The sequence below is a fragment of the Giraffa tippelskirchi genome, chromosome 3, assembly GCF_054371585.1.
Source record: "Giraffa tippelskirchi isolate mGirTip1 chromosome 3, T2T-mGirTip1v1.2.pri, whole genome shotgun sequence".
In the NCBI taxonomy this organism is placed as follows: domain Eukaryota; kingdom Metazoa; phylum Chordata; class Mammalia; order Artiodactyla; family Giraffidae; genus Giraffa; species Giraffa tippelskirchi.
The window spans coordinates 116,685,218-116,703,055 of NC_137277.1; the positions used below are offsets into that span (position 1 = coordinate 116,685,218).

Below are 17,838 nucleotides of genomic sequence, written 5' to 3' on the forward strand. Positions count from 1 at the left end.
AAGTACAAATGTTTGTGATTTTTGTTCTATAAATTTTTTTTATAACAAATTCTCAAATTCTCTCAACTAAAAATCTATACTAAAAAGTGGACCAAAAGTACAATATAATGCCAAAGAATAGTGACAAATGCTTTTTCATCAAAATCTCTACAGCAAATCAATTGACAGATCTACCATACCCTGGTCCAGAACTATTTTAAATTAAGTATAATACAAGGAATTCCCAAAGGCCTTGCACCTAACATGTGCCCTGTTGTATGAGAAAATCAGTATACTCATTCTTCCTTTGCTTTACTGGAAGCTTTCCATCAATTCAAGAAGTTTATTCTTACCCATAATCCCCAAGACATCTGCCAAGTAGGAAAGTTATGCTGTTAACTGTGAAGTGTCATGGAGAACAGTAAACACTGTTATTCTCATATCACAGAGTTTCATGTACATTATAAATAGGCTTTAGAAAGAATGCAATTTCTGAGTAGAGAATGCTGAAATATTATTTATAATTATTCCAAATATATGATTTCATTGTTTATTAATTTCCATGCTGGGAATAGTAGTGTAACCTGTATTTTTTTTTAATGGGATTTTCAAAGGTGCTTTCTCATCAGTCCTTTCATAGGCAAAACCATGATTTTATAGATTATGTATATCCATGATTATATAAATAAGTGGCCAACAAAAATATCTCAAATTTTATGTAACAGTGCCATAACCATATTACTGAATATGCTTGAAAGTTTCTCACTAGCCTTTGAAAAATGGCTACTGAATATGTTTTCTTCATGAAACATGGGGTTCTTAAGGCAAGAATACTGAAGTGGTTTGGCATTCACTTCTCCAGGGGACCACATTTTGTCAGAATTCTCCACCATGACCCATCCATCTTGGATGGCCCTACACAGCTCATGGTTTCACTGAATTAAACAATGCTGTGGTCCATGTGATCAGATTGGTTAGTTTTCTGTGACTGTGGTTTTCATTCTGTCTGCTCTCTGATGGATAAATATAAGAGGCCTATGGAAGCTTTCTGATGGGAGAGACTGACTGAGGGGGAAACTGGGTCTTGTTCTGATAGATGGAGCCACGCTCAGTAAATCTTTAATCCAATTTTCTGTTGATGGGCTAAAGAAGCTGAAATTGAATGGTTCTGTGAAGACCTACAAGACCTTCTAGAACTAACACCCCCAAAAGATGTCCTTTTTATTATAGGGAACTGGAATACAAAAGTAGGAAGTCAAGAAATACCTGGAGTAACAGGCAAATTTGGCCTTGGAGTACAGAATGAAGCAGGGAAAGGGCTAATAAGAGTTTTGAAAAGAAAATACCCTGGTCATAGCAAACACCCTCTTCCAAAAACACAAGAGAAGATGATACACATGGACATCACCAGATGATCAATATCAAGCCAGATTGATTATATTCGTTGCAGTAAAAGATGGAGAAGCTGTACACAGTCAGCAAAAACCAGACTGGGAGCTGACGGTGGCTCAGATCATAACTCCTTATCGCCAAATTCATACTTAAATTGAAGACAGTAGAGAAAACCTCTAGACCACTCAGGTATGACCTAAATCAAATCCTTTACAATTTTACAGTGGAAGTGGCAAATCGATTCAGGGATTAGATCTGATAGACAAAGTGCCTGAAGAACTGTGGACAGAGGTTCATGACATTATACAGGAGGCAGTGATGAATACCATCCCCAAGAAAAAGAAATGCAAAAAGGCAAAATGGTTGTCAGAGGCGGTCTTAAAAACAGCTGTGAAAAGAAGAGAAGGGAAAGGCAAAGGAGAAAAGGAAAGATATTCCCATCTGAATGCCGAGTTCTAAAGAACAGCAAGGAGAGATAAGAAAGCCTTCCTCAGTGATCAATGCAAAGAAATAGAGGAAAACAATAGAATGGGAAAGACTCAAGATATCTTCAAGAAAATTAAAGATACCAAGGGAACATTTTATGGAAAGATGGGCTCAACAAAGGACAGAAATGGTATGGACCTAACAGAAGCAGAATATATTAAGAAGAGGTGGCAAGAATACACAGAAGAACTATACAGAAAAGATCTTCATGACCCAGATAATCACGATGGTGTGATCAATCACCTAGAGCCAGACATCCTAGAACGTGAAGTCAAGTGGGCCTTAGGAAGCATCACTATGAACAAAGCTGGTGGAGGTGGTGGAATTCCAGTTGAGCTGTTTCAAATCCTAAAAGATGATGCTGTGAAAGTGCTGCACTCAATATGCCAGCAAATTTGTAAAACTTTGCAGTGGCCACAGGACTAGAGAAGGTCAGTTTTCACCCCAATCCCAAAGAAAGGCAATGACAAAGAATGCTCAAACTACCACACAATTGCACTCATCTCACACGCTAGCAAAGTAATGCTCAAAATCCTCCAAGCCAGGATTCCACAGTATGCGAACCATGAACTTCCAGCTGTTCGAACTGGTTTTAAAAAACACAGAGGAACCAGAGATCAAATTTCCACATCTGTTGGATCATCAAAAAAGCAAGAGAGTTCCAGAAAAACATCCATTTCTGCTTTTTTGAGTATGCCAAAGCCTTTGACCATGTAGATTACAACAGACTGTGGAAAATTCTTCAAGAGTTGAGAATACCAGACCACCTGACTTGCCTCCTGAGAAATCTGTATGCAGGTCAGGAAGCAACAGTTAGAATTGGACATGGAACAATAGACTGGTTCCTAATTGGGAAAGGAGTACGTCAAGGCTGTATATTGTTACCCTGCTTATTTAACTTATATGCAGAGTACATCATGAGAAATGCCCGACTGGGTGAAGCACAAGCTGGAATAAAGATTGTCGGGAGAAATATCAATAACCTCAGATACGCAGATAACACCATGCTTATGGCAGAAAGTGAAGAAGAACTAAAGAGCCTCTTGATGAAGGTGAAAGAGGAGAGTGAAAACGGCTTAAAACTCAACATTTAAGAAAACTAAGATCATGGCATCTGGTCCCATCACTTAGGGAAACAATGGAAACAGTGAGAGACTTTATTTTTAGGTCTCCAAAATCACTGCAGATGGTGACTGCAGCTATGAAATTAAAAGATGCTTGCTCCTTGGAAGAAAAGTTATGACTAACTTAGATAGCATATTAAAAAGCAGAGACGTTATTTTGCCAAAAACATCCATCTAGTCAAAGCTGTGGTTTTTCCAGTCATCATGTATGGATGTAAGAGTTGGACCATAAAGAAAGCTGAGTGCTGAAGAATTGATGCTTTGGAGCTGCGGTGTTGCAAAAGACTCTTGAGAGTCCCTTGGACTGCAAGGAAGTCTAACCAGTCCATCCTAAAGGAAATCAGTCCTGAATATTCATTGGAAGGACTGATGCTAAAGCTGAAACTCCAATACTTTCGCCACCTGATGCGAAGAACTGACTCATTTGAAGATACCCTGATGCTGGGAAAGATTGGAGGCGGGAGGAGAAGGGGACGACAGAGGATGAGATGGTTGGATGGCATCACCAGCTTCATGGACATGAGTTTGAGTAAGCTCCAGTAGTTGGTGATGGACAGAGAAGCCTGGTGTTCTGCAGTCCATGGGCTCGCAAAGGATTGAGCGACTGAACCGGACTGAATGAAACATGAATACAATTCTCTCCCATACATTTGAAACTGCTTTATCTACTACTGCATAATGTATTATTTTTACAGAAAAATTTTATATTAGTGAAATGTTGAATTCTTTGAGAGAAAATAAATGATAATATGCTCATGACTCTCCTACTATGGGGGTTTTCCACAGTAGTAAAAGCAATTTTTTTTTCTTTCAAATTGAGAGCAACATAACTAAAAAAATCATAGTTATTTTTGCACCTTTTTATAGGTCAAACATCTGTATGGTATAACTGTGTTTGAAGACTACTTATATGCAACTGATTCTGATAACTTCAACATCATAAGGATAAACCGATTTAATGGTAGTGATATTCATTCATTAATTAAAATGGAAAATGCTAGAGGAATTCGAATTTATCAAAAAAGAACTCAACCAACAGGTAAGATTCCAAGACTTCTTCATAGCCTTCATAATGGTGAATTGAGTGGGGATATGACTCTTGTGCCTTTGTGTGGTGTCAAAGTAGGTGAGCCATAAATTCTTTGTTTTGAGAGCAAAAATGTACATGTCTGCATGATAAAATAGAATAGAGCTCCCTTCCAAAGTCTAAATGACAAATTGTTCAGTTCCTACTGGATCATTTCTACAGCCATAGAATTGAAATGATGGCTAGATTTAAATTCAGGAAGAAACTTTCATTCTTGATGTATGTACACAGAAAACTCAGATGCTGAGATGCTAGTGATTTTTTTTTTTTTTTGTATATCATTCTAGGAGACAAACTTCAAATCAGGTGACTTTCTTGCAGTATCTATCTAGTTTTTATTGCAGTCACTTGGGGGTCTCTTGACTTAACTTCCCAACTATTCCTTAACACATGTTAATTAAAAATAATTTTTACCAAGGAGGCTGCAACATTGCTAAGTATCCCTCAAAAATTATTTTGCATTTTAGGTTAATGATGCTTGTTCATGAATACAATTGTAGGCTCAAATATATAGAGAATAATGTAACATACAAATCTACCACCCAAATTTTCATTATCTTTTAGTGCTTCAAATTAAAACTAATTTAGAATTATTTATCGATTAACATAAATTCAGTTTAGGCAAAATATTGTTACACATATGTTTACAGGATATTCAGACTTGGGATTCTGTAGATAACCTTTTTAGAGGTTTAAATTTGTCTTATTAATTTACCAATTATTTTTTGATCATTTATTAATACTATGTGCCAGGAACTATTATATGCACATTGAGAATACAGCTAAGTAAAACGGACTAAAACATTATTTCCTTTATAAGATTTGGATTGTTATAAAAAAATACATAATGTTTTTCTTTTAAAGTAAGGAAATTATTATATTAGAAGATAATAAGTGCTATGGAGAGAGATAAAGTAGATGAGTGTCATGAATAGGATTAGTTTACAATTTTATATTTAATGGTCAGAGGAAATCACATTGAAAGATAAAACTGCATGAAGACTTGAAGTAATTAAAGGAGAGAAACAGGTAGAAAGATCAGTCAGCTCAGTTGTGTCCAACTCTTTGTCACCCCATGGGCTGCAGCACCCCAGGCTTCCCTGTCCATCACCAACTCCTGGAGCTTGCTTAAATTCACGTCCATCAAGTCGATGATGCCATCCAACCATCTTATCCTCTGTGGTCCCCTTCTCCTCCTGCTATGGGGAACAAAGATGGAAGGTTAGAGATGATGGTGTATTGGACCAAGATGATAGCAGTGAAGGTGGTGAAAAGTAGACTGAGGATATATTTGAAGGTATAACCAACAGGATTTCCTGATGAATTTGATATGAGTTGTACATTTAAAAGAGACAAAGGTGATGACAATGTGTTGGGCTGAGTAATTGGAATAACCAAGTTACTTTTGAGATGTAGGAAAACTAAGTTTGGAGCAAATTGGGTGCAAATGAGAAATATACATATTTTTACATATTATTTTGAATGCCTATCATAAATTCAGGAGGAGCTATCAAGAAGCTATTTGAATATACGAGACTGGATTTCAGGGGAAAGTCCTAGCTAGACATAGCAATTGAGCATCCTTGGCATATAGATGACAATTTTTTTTCCTTTTTAAAGAAAGGAAAATGGATGTGATCATAAAAGAAGTAACTATAGATTGGCCATTGGATTTAACACTGTGAAGCTTGTAGGGATCTGACAAGAGCAATTTTGTGGTGAGGAGAATGTCTGGTTAGAATGGATCTGAGAAAGGAAAGAAAGAAATTGAAGAAAATGAGCATGGGTAACTTTGAAAAGTACTGATATTAGATGAAGCAGGGAAATGGAGAGCTGATTGAAGGATTTCTTGGAGAATTAAGATTAAAAGTAGGATTTTCCCTCCAAGATACAGAATCAGTGGCACATTTATATATTGATGGGCATGATCCAAGGGAGAGAGCAAAAGTAGTGAAGAGTGTGAGAAAGTGCAGACTTGCTAATTAGCTGAAAAAAGATGTGCTCTAGTGTAGAAATAGGGTGAGACTGGAAAATAAAAGCAATGCTTTTGGGCAAAACAGATAGTTAAACTACACTCCAGCTATCTTTTCAGTTAGAGAATGTGGAACATAAAAAGCATAGCATAGTTTTCAAAAGCACATAAGTTTTAATATTAAAAGAAAATTATCATATTATTCATCACAATCCCAAGTGGTGATTAAAACAAAATGTACTTAAAATCATATAAAAATCTTACTGATTTTATTCCTTTTTGCTTTGACCTATGTTTCTTTTTCTCGTCTTCTCCACCTAGTGCTTTTCCTGTTTTTGTTTTGTTTTGTTTTTCTCCAGTTTCTACACTCATGAAACATCCTACTATTCCATAATACCTACATGAAAACTCAACCTTCTCCTTTTACAGTTACAATGCACACACACACACACACACACACACAATTCATGCGTGGAAGGGTTCTCCAAATAACAATGAACACAAAATTGAAAAAAAATCAACTCAGCACTTCTCAATAAAGGTGATCACTGAATCACATTTATTCTAGTTTAGTGTGCTAAACATTAAACATTCAGTCATGTCCAACTCTTCGCAATCCCATGGACTGTAGCCCACCAGGCTCCTCTGTCCATTGGATTTTGCAGGCAAGAATACTGAAGTGAGTTTCCACAACAAACTTTGGAAATTTTTTAAAGAGATGGGAATATCAGACCACCTGACCTGCCTCCTGAGAAATCTGTATGCAGGTCAAGAAGTAATAGTTAGAACCTGAAGGAGTACATCAAATCTGTATATTGTCATCCTGCTTATTTAACTTCTATGTAAAGTACATCATGTGAAATGCAGGACTGGATGAAGCACAAGCTGGAATCAAGATTGCTGGGAGAAATATCAATAACCTCAGTTATGCAGATGACACCACCCTTATGGCAGAAAATGAAGAGGAACTGAAGAGTCTCTTGAAAGTGAAAGAGGAGAGTGAAAACGTTGGCTTAAACTCAACATTAAGAAGACCAAGATCATGGCATCTGGTCCCATCACTTAATGGCAAACAGATGGGGAAACAATAGAAACAGTGAGAGACTATTATTTTGCGCTCCAAAATCACGGCAGATGGTTACAACAGCTGTGAAATTAAAAGACACTTGTTCCTTGGAAGAAAAGCTATGACAAACATAGATAGCATATTAAAAAGCAGAGACATTACTTTGCTGATAAGGGTCCATCTAGTCAAAGCTATGGTTTTTCCAGTAGTCATGTATGGATGTGAGATTTGGCCCATAAAGAAGGCTGAGCACCAAAGAATTGATTCTTTTGTACTGTTTTGTTGGAGAAGACACTTGAAAGTCTCTTGGACTGCAAGGAGATCAAATCAGTCAATCTTAAAGGAAATCAGTCCTGAATATTCATTGAAAGGACTGATGCTGACGCTGAAACTCCAATACTTTGGCCACCTGATGTGAAGAACTGACTCATCTGAAAAGACCCTGATACTGGGAAAGATTGAAGGCAGGAGGAGAAGGGGACCACAGAGAATAAGATGGATGGAATCACCGACTCAATGAACATGAGTTTGAGCAAGCTCCAGGGGTTGATGATGGACAGCGAAGCCTGGCATGCTATAGTACATGGGCTTGCAAAGAGTCAGACATGACTTAGTGACTGAACTGAACTGATATTAATAGTAGATTATTTCAGAAGAAATACTTTTCTGCTTTAACTACTAACCTGGGATATTTTAGCAGTATTTTTTTGTATTTGTCACAGAAGTGTTTTTGTTTTTTTTTTTTTCTTTTAAGTGTGATAAACATGTACCAAAAAATCATGTTACTTTTATTTGGTTTGCATGTTCACAGGTTAGATTAATATAAAAGCATTTTACCTCTTACATTTTTTTTAAAGGTAGCCTTAGGATATTTGGGCAAATCCCTACCTTTCATGGGGTTTAAACTCGTTTCCAGTTGATAATGATATGATATAGTTGGGTGGATAGATTTTTTTCTAGATTTCCCTCTTCTGTGCTGTCAAAGTTTCAACATACTGATGCATGTAATTATCTCTCCTTTGGAGAATTTCAAGCATGCTGTTTTTCATTTGTTGTAGTCAGAAGCCATGCGTGTGAAGTGGATCCATATGGAATGCCAGGGGGATGTTCACACATCTGTCTGCTCAGCAGCAGTTACAAAACACGGACCTGTCGCTGCAGGACTGGCTTCAACTTGGGAAGTGATGGCAGGTCATGCAAAAGTATGTTATTGAAAATCAAACATTTGCCAGCAGCTAATGCTTCAGAGTAGGATTCTTAGTATTAATTAGGTGGATCAACGTCAGTTAAAATGTGAGCTATCATCAGGTCAAATATGCTGTGAAATGTATACTAGCCATTTTTCTCAAAATCAATATTTAGGTTTATTTTTTCTTTTGTATGTGCATGGTAATGTGAATGAGAAACCTAACTGGACTGTAGAGTCACTAAATTTATGGATCTTTGGGAAACATACTCAAGGGAAGATTTTTAGGAAATTCTTTCCTTAATTACCTAAAAAATGTTTGTGATCTAATGAGCCTCAATCATCGGTTGGCCAGATTTTCTCTTTTCTGAACCAATATGCTGCTTCTAATAATAGGTGTGTTGTTTAGTCCAACAGAAATCCACATAAAGTAATACTTCACATTACCATCGAGTGGTGAAATTTATTTTATTATTTTATTTTTCTTGTAACCAGAGCTATACTAATTAAATATCAATCGTTTTAATAATTTTGTTGAAAAGCTTTCTAGTAGCTAGACCTTTGTTTTATTTCTGATATATGCCAAAAAATTTCATTGTTCTTAATTGTTCATAATCAGATATAGTATTAATGTTCCTCATAGAGACGGTATCCATGTTGAGACTACCAGTCTGTTTCCCAAATACCATAATTTTTAAGGTTTTGATATCTGGTTTTTACAATGTATATTTAGTTGTTCTTAACTTTTGTTAAGTTTAAATTTTGCATAAGTATAATTAAGGTCTTCATAATCAGATATAGTATTAATGTCCCTCATAGAAATGGTATCTGTGTTGAGACTAACGGTCTTTAAATGTTTCCCCAAAAACATAATTTTTTATATTTATCTCTCTTTTATCATGACCTTCTTTTTCTGTCTGTGCTCTCTTTCTGTGGTCACTGTCCTGCCATCTCTTTTACTTCCTTGCCATAGGCTTGCTAAAAATGGTGAGATGAGACCTCTAAATTTATTATAATTTTAAATCTAAGTGGTTAGGTTTCATAGAATAAGTACTTTTAAATTAAGAACCCAAAAGGCTTAACTGTGATAAAATATATGCATTTTTGTACTGTTTTAAAATTTCTAACTTTGTAGCAAATACTAGGAATATAGAGACACCAACTCTGATGTTCAAGAAGTCCTCTAGATAATTCAGGGCATTGTGTCAGAAGCCTCAGGATAGGAGATGTGTGTGTGTGCGTGTGTGTATGTGTGTAACCAGCCTTTAAGCTGCTCTGGTTACCACCTTGAAAGTGATGGCATGTCATACAAAATATAATCATGCACACTTATGCATATATAAATATACGTACATGTGTAGGTGTGCATATATATGTTTGTTATATGGGCAAACCAACCAAAAAGACCCTCTTCCTTGCCTCCTGATATACACAAAAGAAAAAGACTGATGTGGAAAATTGTTTCTCCACCACTAGGTGTATGTATATCAGCAGAAGCAGCAAAAGGTGGTTTCATTTCCACATCCAAACAAGATAGTACATCCTGAGTACTAACTCAACTTTATATGCATGCATGATTGGAGGAAAAATTTAAGAGCAGAGTTGCATAAGCTTCAGTTGTCTCTAACACAGTGATCAATCTAAGTACCTGAGTGCGTGTTAAGTTGCTTCAGTCATGTTCGACTCTTTGTGACTCTGGACTGTAGCCCTCCCAGCTCCTCTGTCCATGGGATTTTCCAGGCAAGAATACTGGAGTGGGTTGCCATTTCCTCCTTCAAGGAATCTTCCCAATTCAGGGATCCAACAGCATCCTTTAGGTCTCCTGAATTGGCAGGCATATTCTTTATCACTAGTGCACCTGGGAAGCCCTCAATCAAGGTAAATTAAATTAACATTTAAATTAACAGAAACAATGATATCTATTTTAAGCAGAAAGGATCAAACACAAATAGATAGGTACTTAAAAAATCATTGAGGTGCCTGAAGCAGCAGCTTCTAGACTGACTCAGGAATTTTCCTTTTATAGCCACCACAGATTAGCCTGGCTTAAGCTGAAACACCTACTGCCATCAGAAGCTAGGGCATCAGGAGGCCACAAATGGCAGTGATAACTTCAAAAACACCATTTTAGCTGAGTTCTACTGATTAAGAAGTTTGCACCATAACTATTAGCTTCGGAAATTAAATATACTGGCAAACAAAGCATAATCAAAAGATACCTTCTTCCTTGCCACTTGATATACACAATAGAAGATTAATGTGGAAAAATTCAGTTTCTCCATTAGGTGAATACCAGCAGAAGCAGCCAAAAATGGTCTCATTTTCACATTACTAACTCAAGTTAGTACATCTTGTGTCAGAGGACGTTCAAGTTTAAGGAGTCCTTTATGTTGTTTTCTTCCTTTGTGTGCTGTTTCTCAAGGGCCCTCTGTTCCTGATCAGTTCCTGGAAAACAGGAAGGAGCTGAGCTGCATGCGGTTCTCAGGACTGAGGTCACGAGACAGCGCATGCGTCGATTCCCTTCTGTGACCTTATACTTGACTGTAAACTATTCAGTCACGTCCCTATTACTCAGGATATGGATTGTCTTCTGGCCCTGTGACGATTGTTATACACCTGGTTCTGTTTTTGCTCAACGTTATTTTTGCTGCTTAAAGCTTCCTTGTATGAAAATATATAAACACATGCTGTTACAAATAAAGCACCCTTGTTTCACTCGAGACTTGGGTCCACCGCGTCCCTCTCTTCGTCAACTCCAGTCCCCAGGTCCCCGTCTGTAAAGACCATAATAATCTGGTACTAACTCAACTTTGATTTAAGTACTTAAATAAAAATTAGAGCCATGGATATATCAGTGTCTGTGGAGTGTAATTTTTAGTTTTCAATTGTCTATAATAGAGAAAACTCATTAGAAGAAAGTTAAGGTACCCAATGATTGAAAAAAAAAAACTGAATAAAACAATGGGAAAACAGTTACCATTCTTGTTTAAAATATGCAAGCACACATACACACACACATATTAAAATGATGAGGTCTACCGATTACTAATTAAAACATCAGTTAAAAATAAATGTATGTTAGCAGAAATAAATGTTAGCAAAAATGAGTATTGAGAAACCAGTGTTCTTATACATTACTAATAGAACTGGAAAATCTATATATAATATGATATATTATAAATTGATATCACTATTGGAAAGATATTTGATAATACATACAAAAGACACAAACATCCTTTAGCATCTACTTTTGACTAAAGAAATCCATTGTAAATGCATGTATGATAACAAAACCCCAGAAACCATCTAAATATCCTACAATAGGGTAAGGAGCTGACTATATTATATTGCCTCTCTAGCAATATACTGCCATTGATACTGCCTCTCTAACATGATACTGCCATTGAAAAGAATGTTTTGAAGATCTTTTAATGACAGAAAAAAATATTGTTAAATTTTTTTAAGTGCTAAAATGCGTACTTAAGATCCCGTTTAAAAAATAAAGTATGCATATAATGTTGGTAGGAAATGCACAAGAATGTTAATTTTCAAATGAATTTACTTTTTAATAGTGTACGATGGTATCATTTTAAAAAAATAAAAAAGTAGGTAAACACTGAGCGGTTGTAGAGTAATGAGGAAGAAGAGGGCTGTTAATATTGTTCAACCAGTAATTCCAGTTCTGGAAATGTATACTTAGGGATCATCTAAGAAAATATGTAAAATGCAAGGTTGAAAAAATGCATATCTAAGTGTTATTATAATAGGAAGATAAAACCAACTGAGGAATGATTTGACAAATTATCATGTATTAGACTGACTATATTAAGGAATGTTAAGACTTAAAATAATGGATCAACATAGAATATAATTTTAATGCTAAGATTTAGTAATAAAAACAGAATGTAAAAGTATCCTCTTCTTACTAGAGTGCATTAGAAAAATAGCTAGATAAATTTAAAATAGTCACATAGAGACATATAATATATCCATGAAAATGAATGAATAAGAACTATAACAGAGATGAATATCAAGTATATGATGAGAATAAAATCAACTCATAGCACACATTCAGTTCAAACATGCAAAAGTCAAACAATCTACTGTTGAGAAATACAAACAACGTATGTGACAAAACTTCTAAAAATTGCATGATAAACACAATAGCCATATTATTGTATATAACCAGAGGAATTGGTTGTCTCTGGGATGAAAGGGAATAGATTTGGGACATGTGCACGCATTCTAACATCCTGGAGATATTCTTAAGATCTGTGCTAGGTACATGAGATTTATTTTATTTTTATTCTTTAAATATTAAAATTATATATACTATATATTTAATATGGGCTTTCCTGGTGGCTCTGATGGTAAAGAATCTGCCTACAGTGTGGCAGACCTGGGTTCGATCCCTGGGTTGGGAAGATCCCTTGGAGGAGGGCATGGCAGCCCACTCCAATATTCTTGCCTGAGTAATCCCTATGGACAGAGGAGCCTGGTGGGCTACAGTCCATGGGGTTCCAAAGAGTCAGACATGAGTGAGCAACTAAGCACAGCACCATATTCATTAACACTAATTTTGAAAGAAAATAAGAGAGACAGTATATAAAATGATAATATAGTTTGCATTGAAGATGTGTTTATGACTAATTACTTTGTTTTTTCTTTTTTCTCCAAATTTTAATAATGTGGTTACTTTAAGTTAATAGGAATCTCATTTATGATATATTTATCCAAATATAATAATCATATGTATCCTCAGTTTTAATGAAACTTTATATGTATTTCTTTCCGTTTGAAATATTCCCTTCAAATTATATAACTAAACTAAGTATAATGTGCCCTAGCAATAGGAGAGCCTTGCATGTAGTTTCATATAAATGTCAAAATGAGTTCATTCATTCCGTAGAAAAAACTTCCTTGATTCTGGCATTTTAACCCAGGACACAGATTTTTGTTTTCTTTAGTTTTTGATAAAGGCTGTGTTGTATGTCACTTACTGGCAGACAGCATTAACCTCTAAAGTTCTAATTAAGATATGAAAGAAGAAGTGATGCTGTAACTGGCATTTGGTTTCATTTCATATAAATCACATGTTCATACAAACTAATATATTCAGTGCAAGTTATGTGATACTGTGTGATTATTTTTGCTTCCCTTGTTAGTCTGCGATGCAAATTCTGAGTAGGGGGCGTGTTTTAAATATTCTGCAGTTTTCAACATTGTCAAACATAATGAATGCTGCAGTTAGTATCTACAGATGTGTTAGATTGTAATGAGTTGTAAAATTAAATGTGCTGGATGTTTCAATAAATGTCCATTTGACAGTTACAAGTTATCCAATTATTTATCATGTTTTTGTTACACAGACAGTTACAGACAAAAGAATAATTAACTTAATATAACCTATTCATGGAAGTAATTTCTGTTTGAATTAAAGTAATACAATTAGCTGGCCTTCTTGCATTAAGATACATTTTGCATATTTTAGGGTTTAATTTTTGGTATTGAATTTAAAAAACACTAATTGTGCCAATTAATTAAACAGTGGCATTATGCATTATAAAGAAGATTAGGCAGCATCAATTGTTTATGTTTGTAATCTTTCTTCTGCAGGACCAAAGAATGAGTTGTTCCTCTTTTATGGGAAAGGACGCCCAGGAATTGTTAGAGGAATGGACTTGAATACCAAAATAGCTGATGAATACATGATCCCCATAGAGAATCTGGTAAACCCACGTGCTTTAGATTTTCATGCAGAAACCAGTTATATCTACTTTGCTGACACCACCAGTTTCCTAATCGGCAGGCAGAAAATAGATGGCACAGAGCGAGAAACCATCCTGAAAGATGGTAAGTGACAATGTGTAACAGATTTCAGACTGCCCACAGACAAAGCATTTTAAAAGGATAAATCTAATGGTCTATCAAGCTAAATTTAAGAAGAACCCAAGTGACTGTTGATTTAAAAATATTTGTTAATTTCATTTTCCTTAGTAACAATATTTCTATGCTTTTTCCACATACTAGCTTATTAAAACTTTCATTGTAAAATAGAATTGCAATAGTCCTCTATGCTTAAATATTATGGGAATTAAATTGAGCAATATATCCACCTTCATGGGAAATGTAGACTTACACTTATTTGTTTACAGTGCTATACAGTAGAACATAAGATTTAGCAGGACATCAGAGACTCTTTAATACTTGGTTCTTACTAGGATATTGCTCATGTTGCTCAAAGTGCATTAAAAATATCAATGTCCCCATTGTCATCACAATTCTTGCATATTGTTTTTTATTTTATAAGACATTGAATATTGAGTTCTTTAGAGTTATTCTTGAAATGTCCGATTATCTGCAGAGAAATTTTGTTTATATCTATTTTTATTATAACTGCATATGTTATTACATATATATAAGTATATATGCATATACTTTGTTAAAATCAGTGAGTTTCATAAATTGCTTGGCTTAGAACAATCAATTAACAAAATTATATAACTTTTGTATGAATAGAAAACATTTGTAATAATCAGGCACACTATATCTTTGACAGCTAGTTACCTTTAGGCATGTTGCTAATGATTCTGGACCTCAGTTTCCTCACATATACAGTTTGCTTACTTCTCAAATATTTAAAAACTGCTTGATTTAAGGACACTAATCATATGCTTATTATATGAAGGACACTATACTAGCTATCAGAGGAGATAAAACAAATGTTAAGAAATGGCTACTGTCTTCAAGGAGTTCATAATCTACCTTTGGAGATAATATAACCAAAATATAAAGACTTTGTAGCATTTAATTTAACAAGTTCAGAGCTGGCCCAAAGAGATGCATGATTAATGGAGAATGTCTTTGTAATAAGAATACACAGCAAGTAAGAGATATTTTTTTTCAAGATTTTTTTAAAAATGTATTTAATTTTTTTATTTGGATGCATTTGGTCTTAGTTGTGGCACATGGAATCTTTATTGAACATATGAGATCTTTTACTGTGGTTCACGCAAGACTCTCTAGTTGTCGCACAGAGGCATGCAGACTCAGTCGTTGCGGCTCACCATCTTAGTTGCTTCTCGGCATGTGGGATTATAGTCCTTCACCAGGGATCAAACTTGCATCCCCTGTATTGCAAGGCTCATTCTTTACCACCGGACCATGGGGGAAGTCCTAGAGTTGTCTTTATGTGAGGATTCTCAGAGAACTTTTTTGTGAAGGAAGTGGTATTTGATTTAGAGCTTAAAGGAAGAATGTCAAAGGGGACTGGAGGATACTTCAGCATCAGGAATTCCATGAGAAAACAAAACAAAACACCAAAAAAACATACTCAAGAAAGAGGTGAGAGTTACATTAAATAGGTCACTACTGTAGGTTTAATTTACAGGTAATGATGACAGAGCAGCTGTGGATCCCAAAAGGTGGTGAAATAAGAAGCCTTAAAGGTGAGGTGAAAGGGCTGGGATAGAATCCTGAAGGGGTAAGAGGAAATAATTTTTAGCCAAGAAATAATGTGAATGAAAAGATATTTTGGAGAATCAATCTGGTAGTGGAGTAGAATGAATCAGATAGTGGAAGAAGAAAAAGTAGAGAAAAGTAGAGAAATGGACTAAAATTATCTTTAGCATGAGTGGTAATGAACGGTGGTCTCTTCTGTCTTGTAGAGGAATTGAGGGAAGCCTAAGAAGATGATTCATGTACTGCACGTTCACTTTAACCCAAACCTTTAATAATAAAAGGTATACCTTTTGCAAGTGACAAATGAAGTGCTAAAATGAAGAATATCCTTGTTTTTGTCTTTTTTATAGTTTACTGATTAAGGCAATATAAATTTACCATGACTTAAACACCCATGCGTGCATGCTCAGTCACTTCAGTCGTGTCTGACTCTCTACAACCCCAAGGACCATGGCCTGCCAGGCCGTTCTGTCCATGGGATTCTCCAGGCAAGAATACTGGAGTGGGCTGCCATTTCCTTCTCCAGTGATAAAGTATGAAGTGAGTGAAGTGAAGCTGTTCGGTTGTGTCCGACTCTTTGTGACCCCATGAACTGCAGCCCACCAGGCTCCCCTGTCAATGGGATTTTCCAAGCAAGAGTACTGGAGTGGGTTGCCATTGCACCCAAGGAGTGTCTAATTAGAGTTAAGATTTTTACTCTAAATTGAACGAGGCAGAAGCTGTCTGCCTACTTTTCTCTGAAATGCAATAACAGATAATAGGAACTTGACAATTTTAGAAGGACAATGAACTTACATATTCGAAGTACATGCGTTTGGATTGCTCTCATTTTGACCTAGACATTTTTAAGAGGGACTGAAATGTAATATAGAGGATTCTTGGTTTCTTTTCAAAAAGTGTCAGTTCCTGTGCTGTGAATGAATGTTCCAGCTAACAATTCTAACTTTGATAACCATATCTTCTCAGTGACATTGGGGTTTTATATATTCTACCATAGTAACAGAGGTCAACTCAAATAGCTGTTTGACTGCCAGGCGTGTTCTGTACAGTGTTGCTTTGGCAGCAGGAAGGTTATAAAAACATTTTGTTGATTGTCATTCCTGAATATATATTTAGCATTTTGATAATCCTAGAGAAGGTACAGCTTTATATCATTTTTGTTAGTTTATATTATTTCTTATCAGTAAGGAGAATTATAATAGACATTGTGCTACAAGATTAGCATGTCAGAACAGAACTTACATTTGGCAAATGCCAACTTGTGATTCTTGGGATCAGAAAAGTTAAGTTCTATATGTGTTAACTCATTTAACTAGATTGTCTACCAACTAACCTGAAGACTGAGAACTAATGCTTGGTTTAACAAATGATTTTGTAAACTTAACAAAAATTCTGAGTCTTAGATAAATTTGTACAGTTTGAAGTATTAGGCTTCATGATTTTGCTGATTTTACATCAAACATAAATATCTTGGTCATATCCTCTACAAGCTCAGATTCTTTGTATATAAGAAAAAAAAAAACAGCACTTCAAGGAAAATACGTATTTTTATTCATTTTTTGGATTTTGTTTTTCTCTTAGTTTTATTGAAAACTACCTAACTATCTTACAGTCTTTGTGTAATATTGTGAATTAAAACAGTACATAGTTAAATAAGTAAGAAAGCAAAAGTTATCCATTTGAGATATTTGCATATATCTCAATAATTATGGAAAATATCGATGAAATGAAGACATATTAGTGATTTAAATAAATAGACTTCTATAAGGACAAAATATTTACCAGTCTTTATTTTGTTTTACTCTTCATTATTTTTCCCAAATTCTGGTAACATTTATACTCTTGATCTCTTTTAGTTAATTACTAGATTTATTTATTTGTCCGGTCAATAAATATTCATTGACTGCCTTCTCTGAAGCAGGTGCTGTTCTAGATGATGGAAATGCTGCAGTAAATAGCTTGAACCTTCATATTTAGTTGACATCCAAGTGGTGAAAAATAGATATTAAATAAACACATAAATGAACAAGATAATAATAAATGCTGTAAAAAAATTAAAAAAAAGATATCAACAGGAAGCAAAAA

The 17,838-nt window shown here is 35.2% G+C and overlaps 1 protein-coding gene across 1 annotated transcript in view; it reads left to right on the forward strand.

The window, feature by feature from the left end:
- The window catches only part of LRP1B (LDL receptor related protein 1B), a 2,070,111-nt gene that overhangs the window by 1,164,166 nt on the left and 888,107 nt on the right, over window positions 1–17,838 (forward strand). The window contains exons 9-11 of the mRNA XM_081584839.1: window positions 3,849–4,020; window positions 8,165–8,308; window positions 13,909–14,145. Coding sequence (XP_081440965.1) covers window positions 3,849–4,020; window positions 8,165–8,308; window positions 13,909–14,145 — 553 coding nt within the window. The remainder of the gene's footprint in view (window positions 1–3,848; window positions 4,021–8,164; window positions 8,309–13,908; window positions 14,146–17,838) is intronic.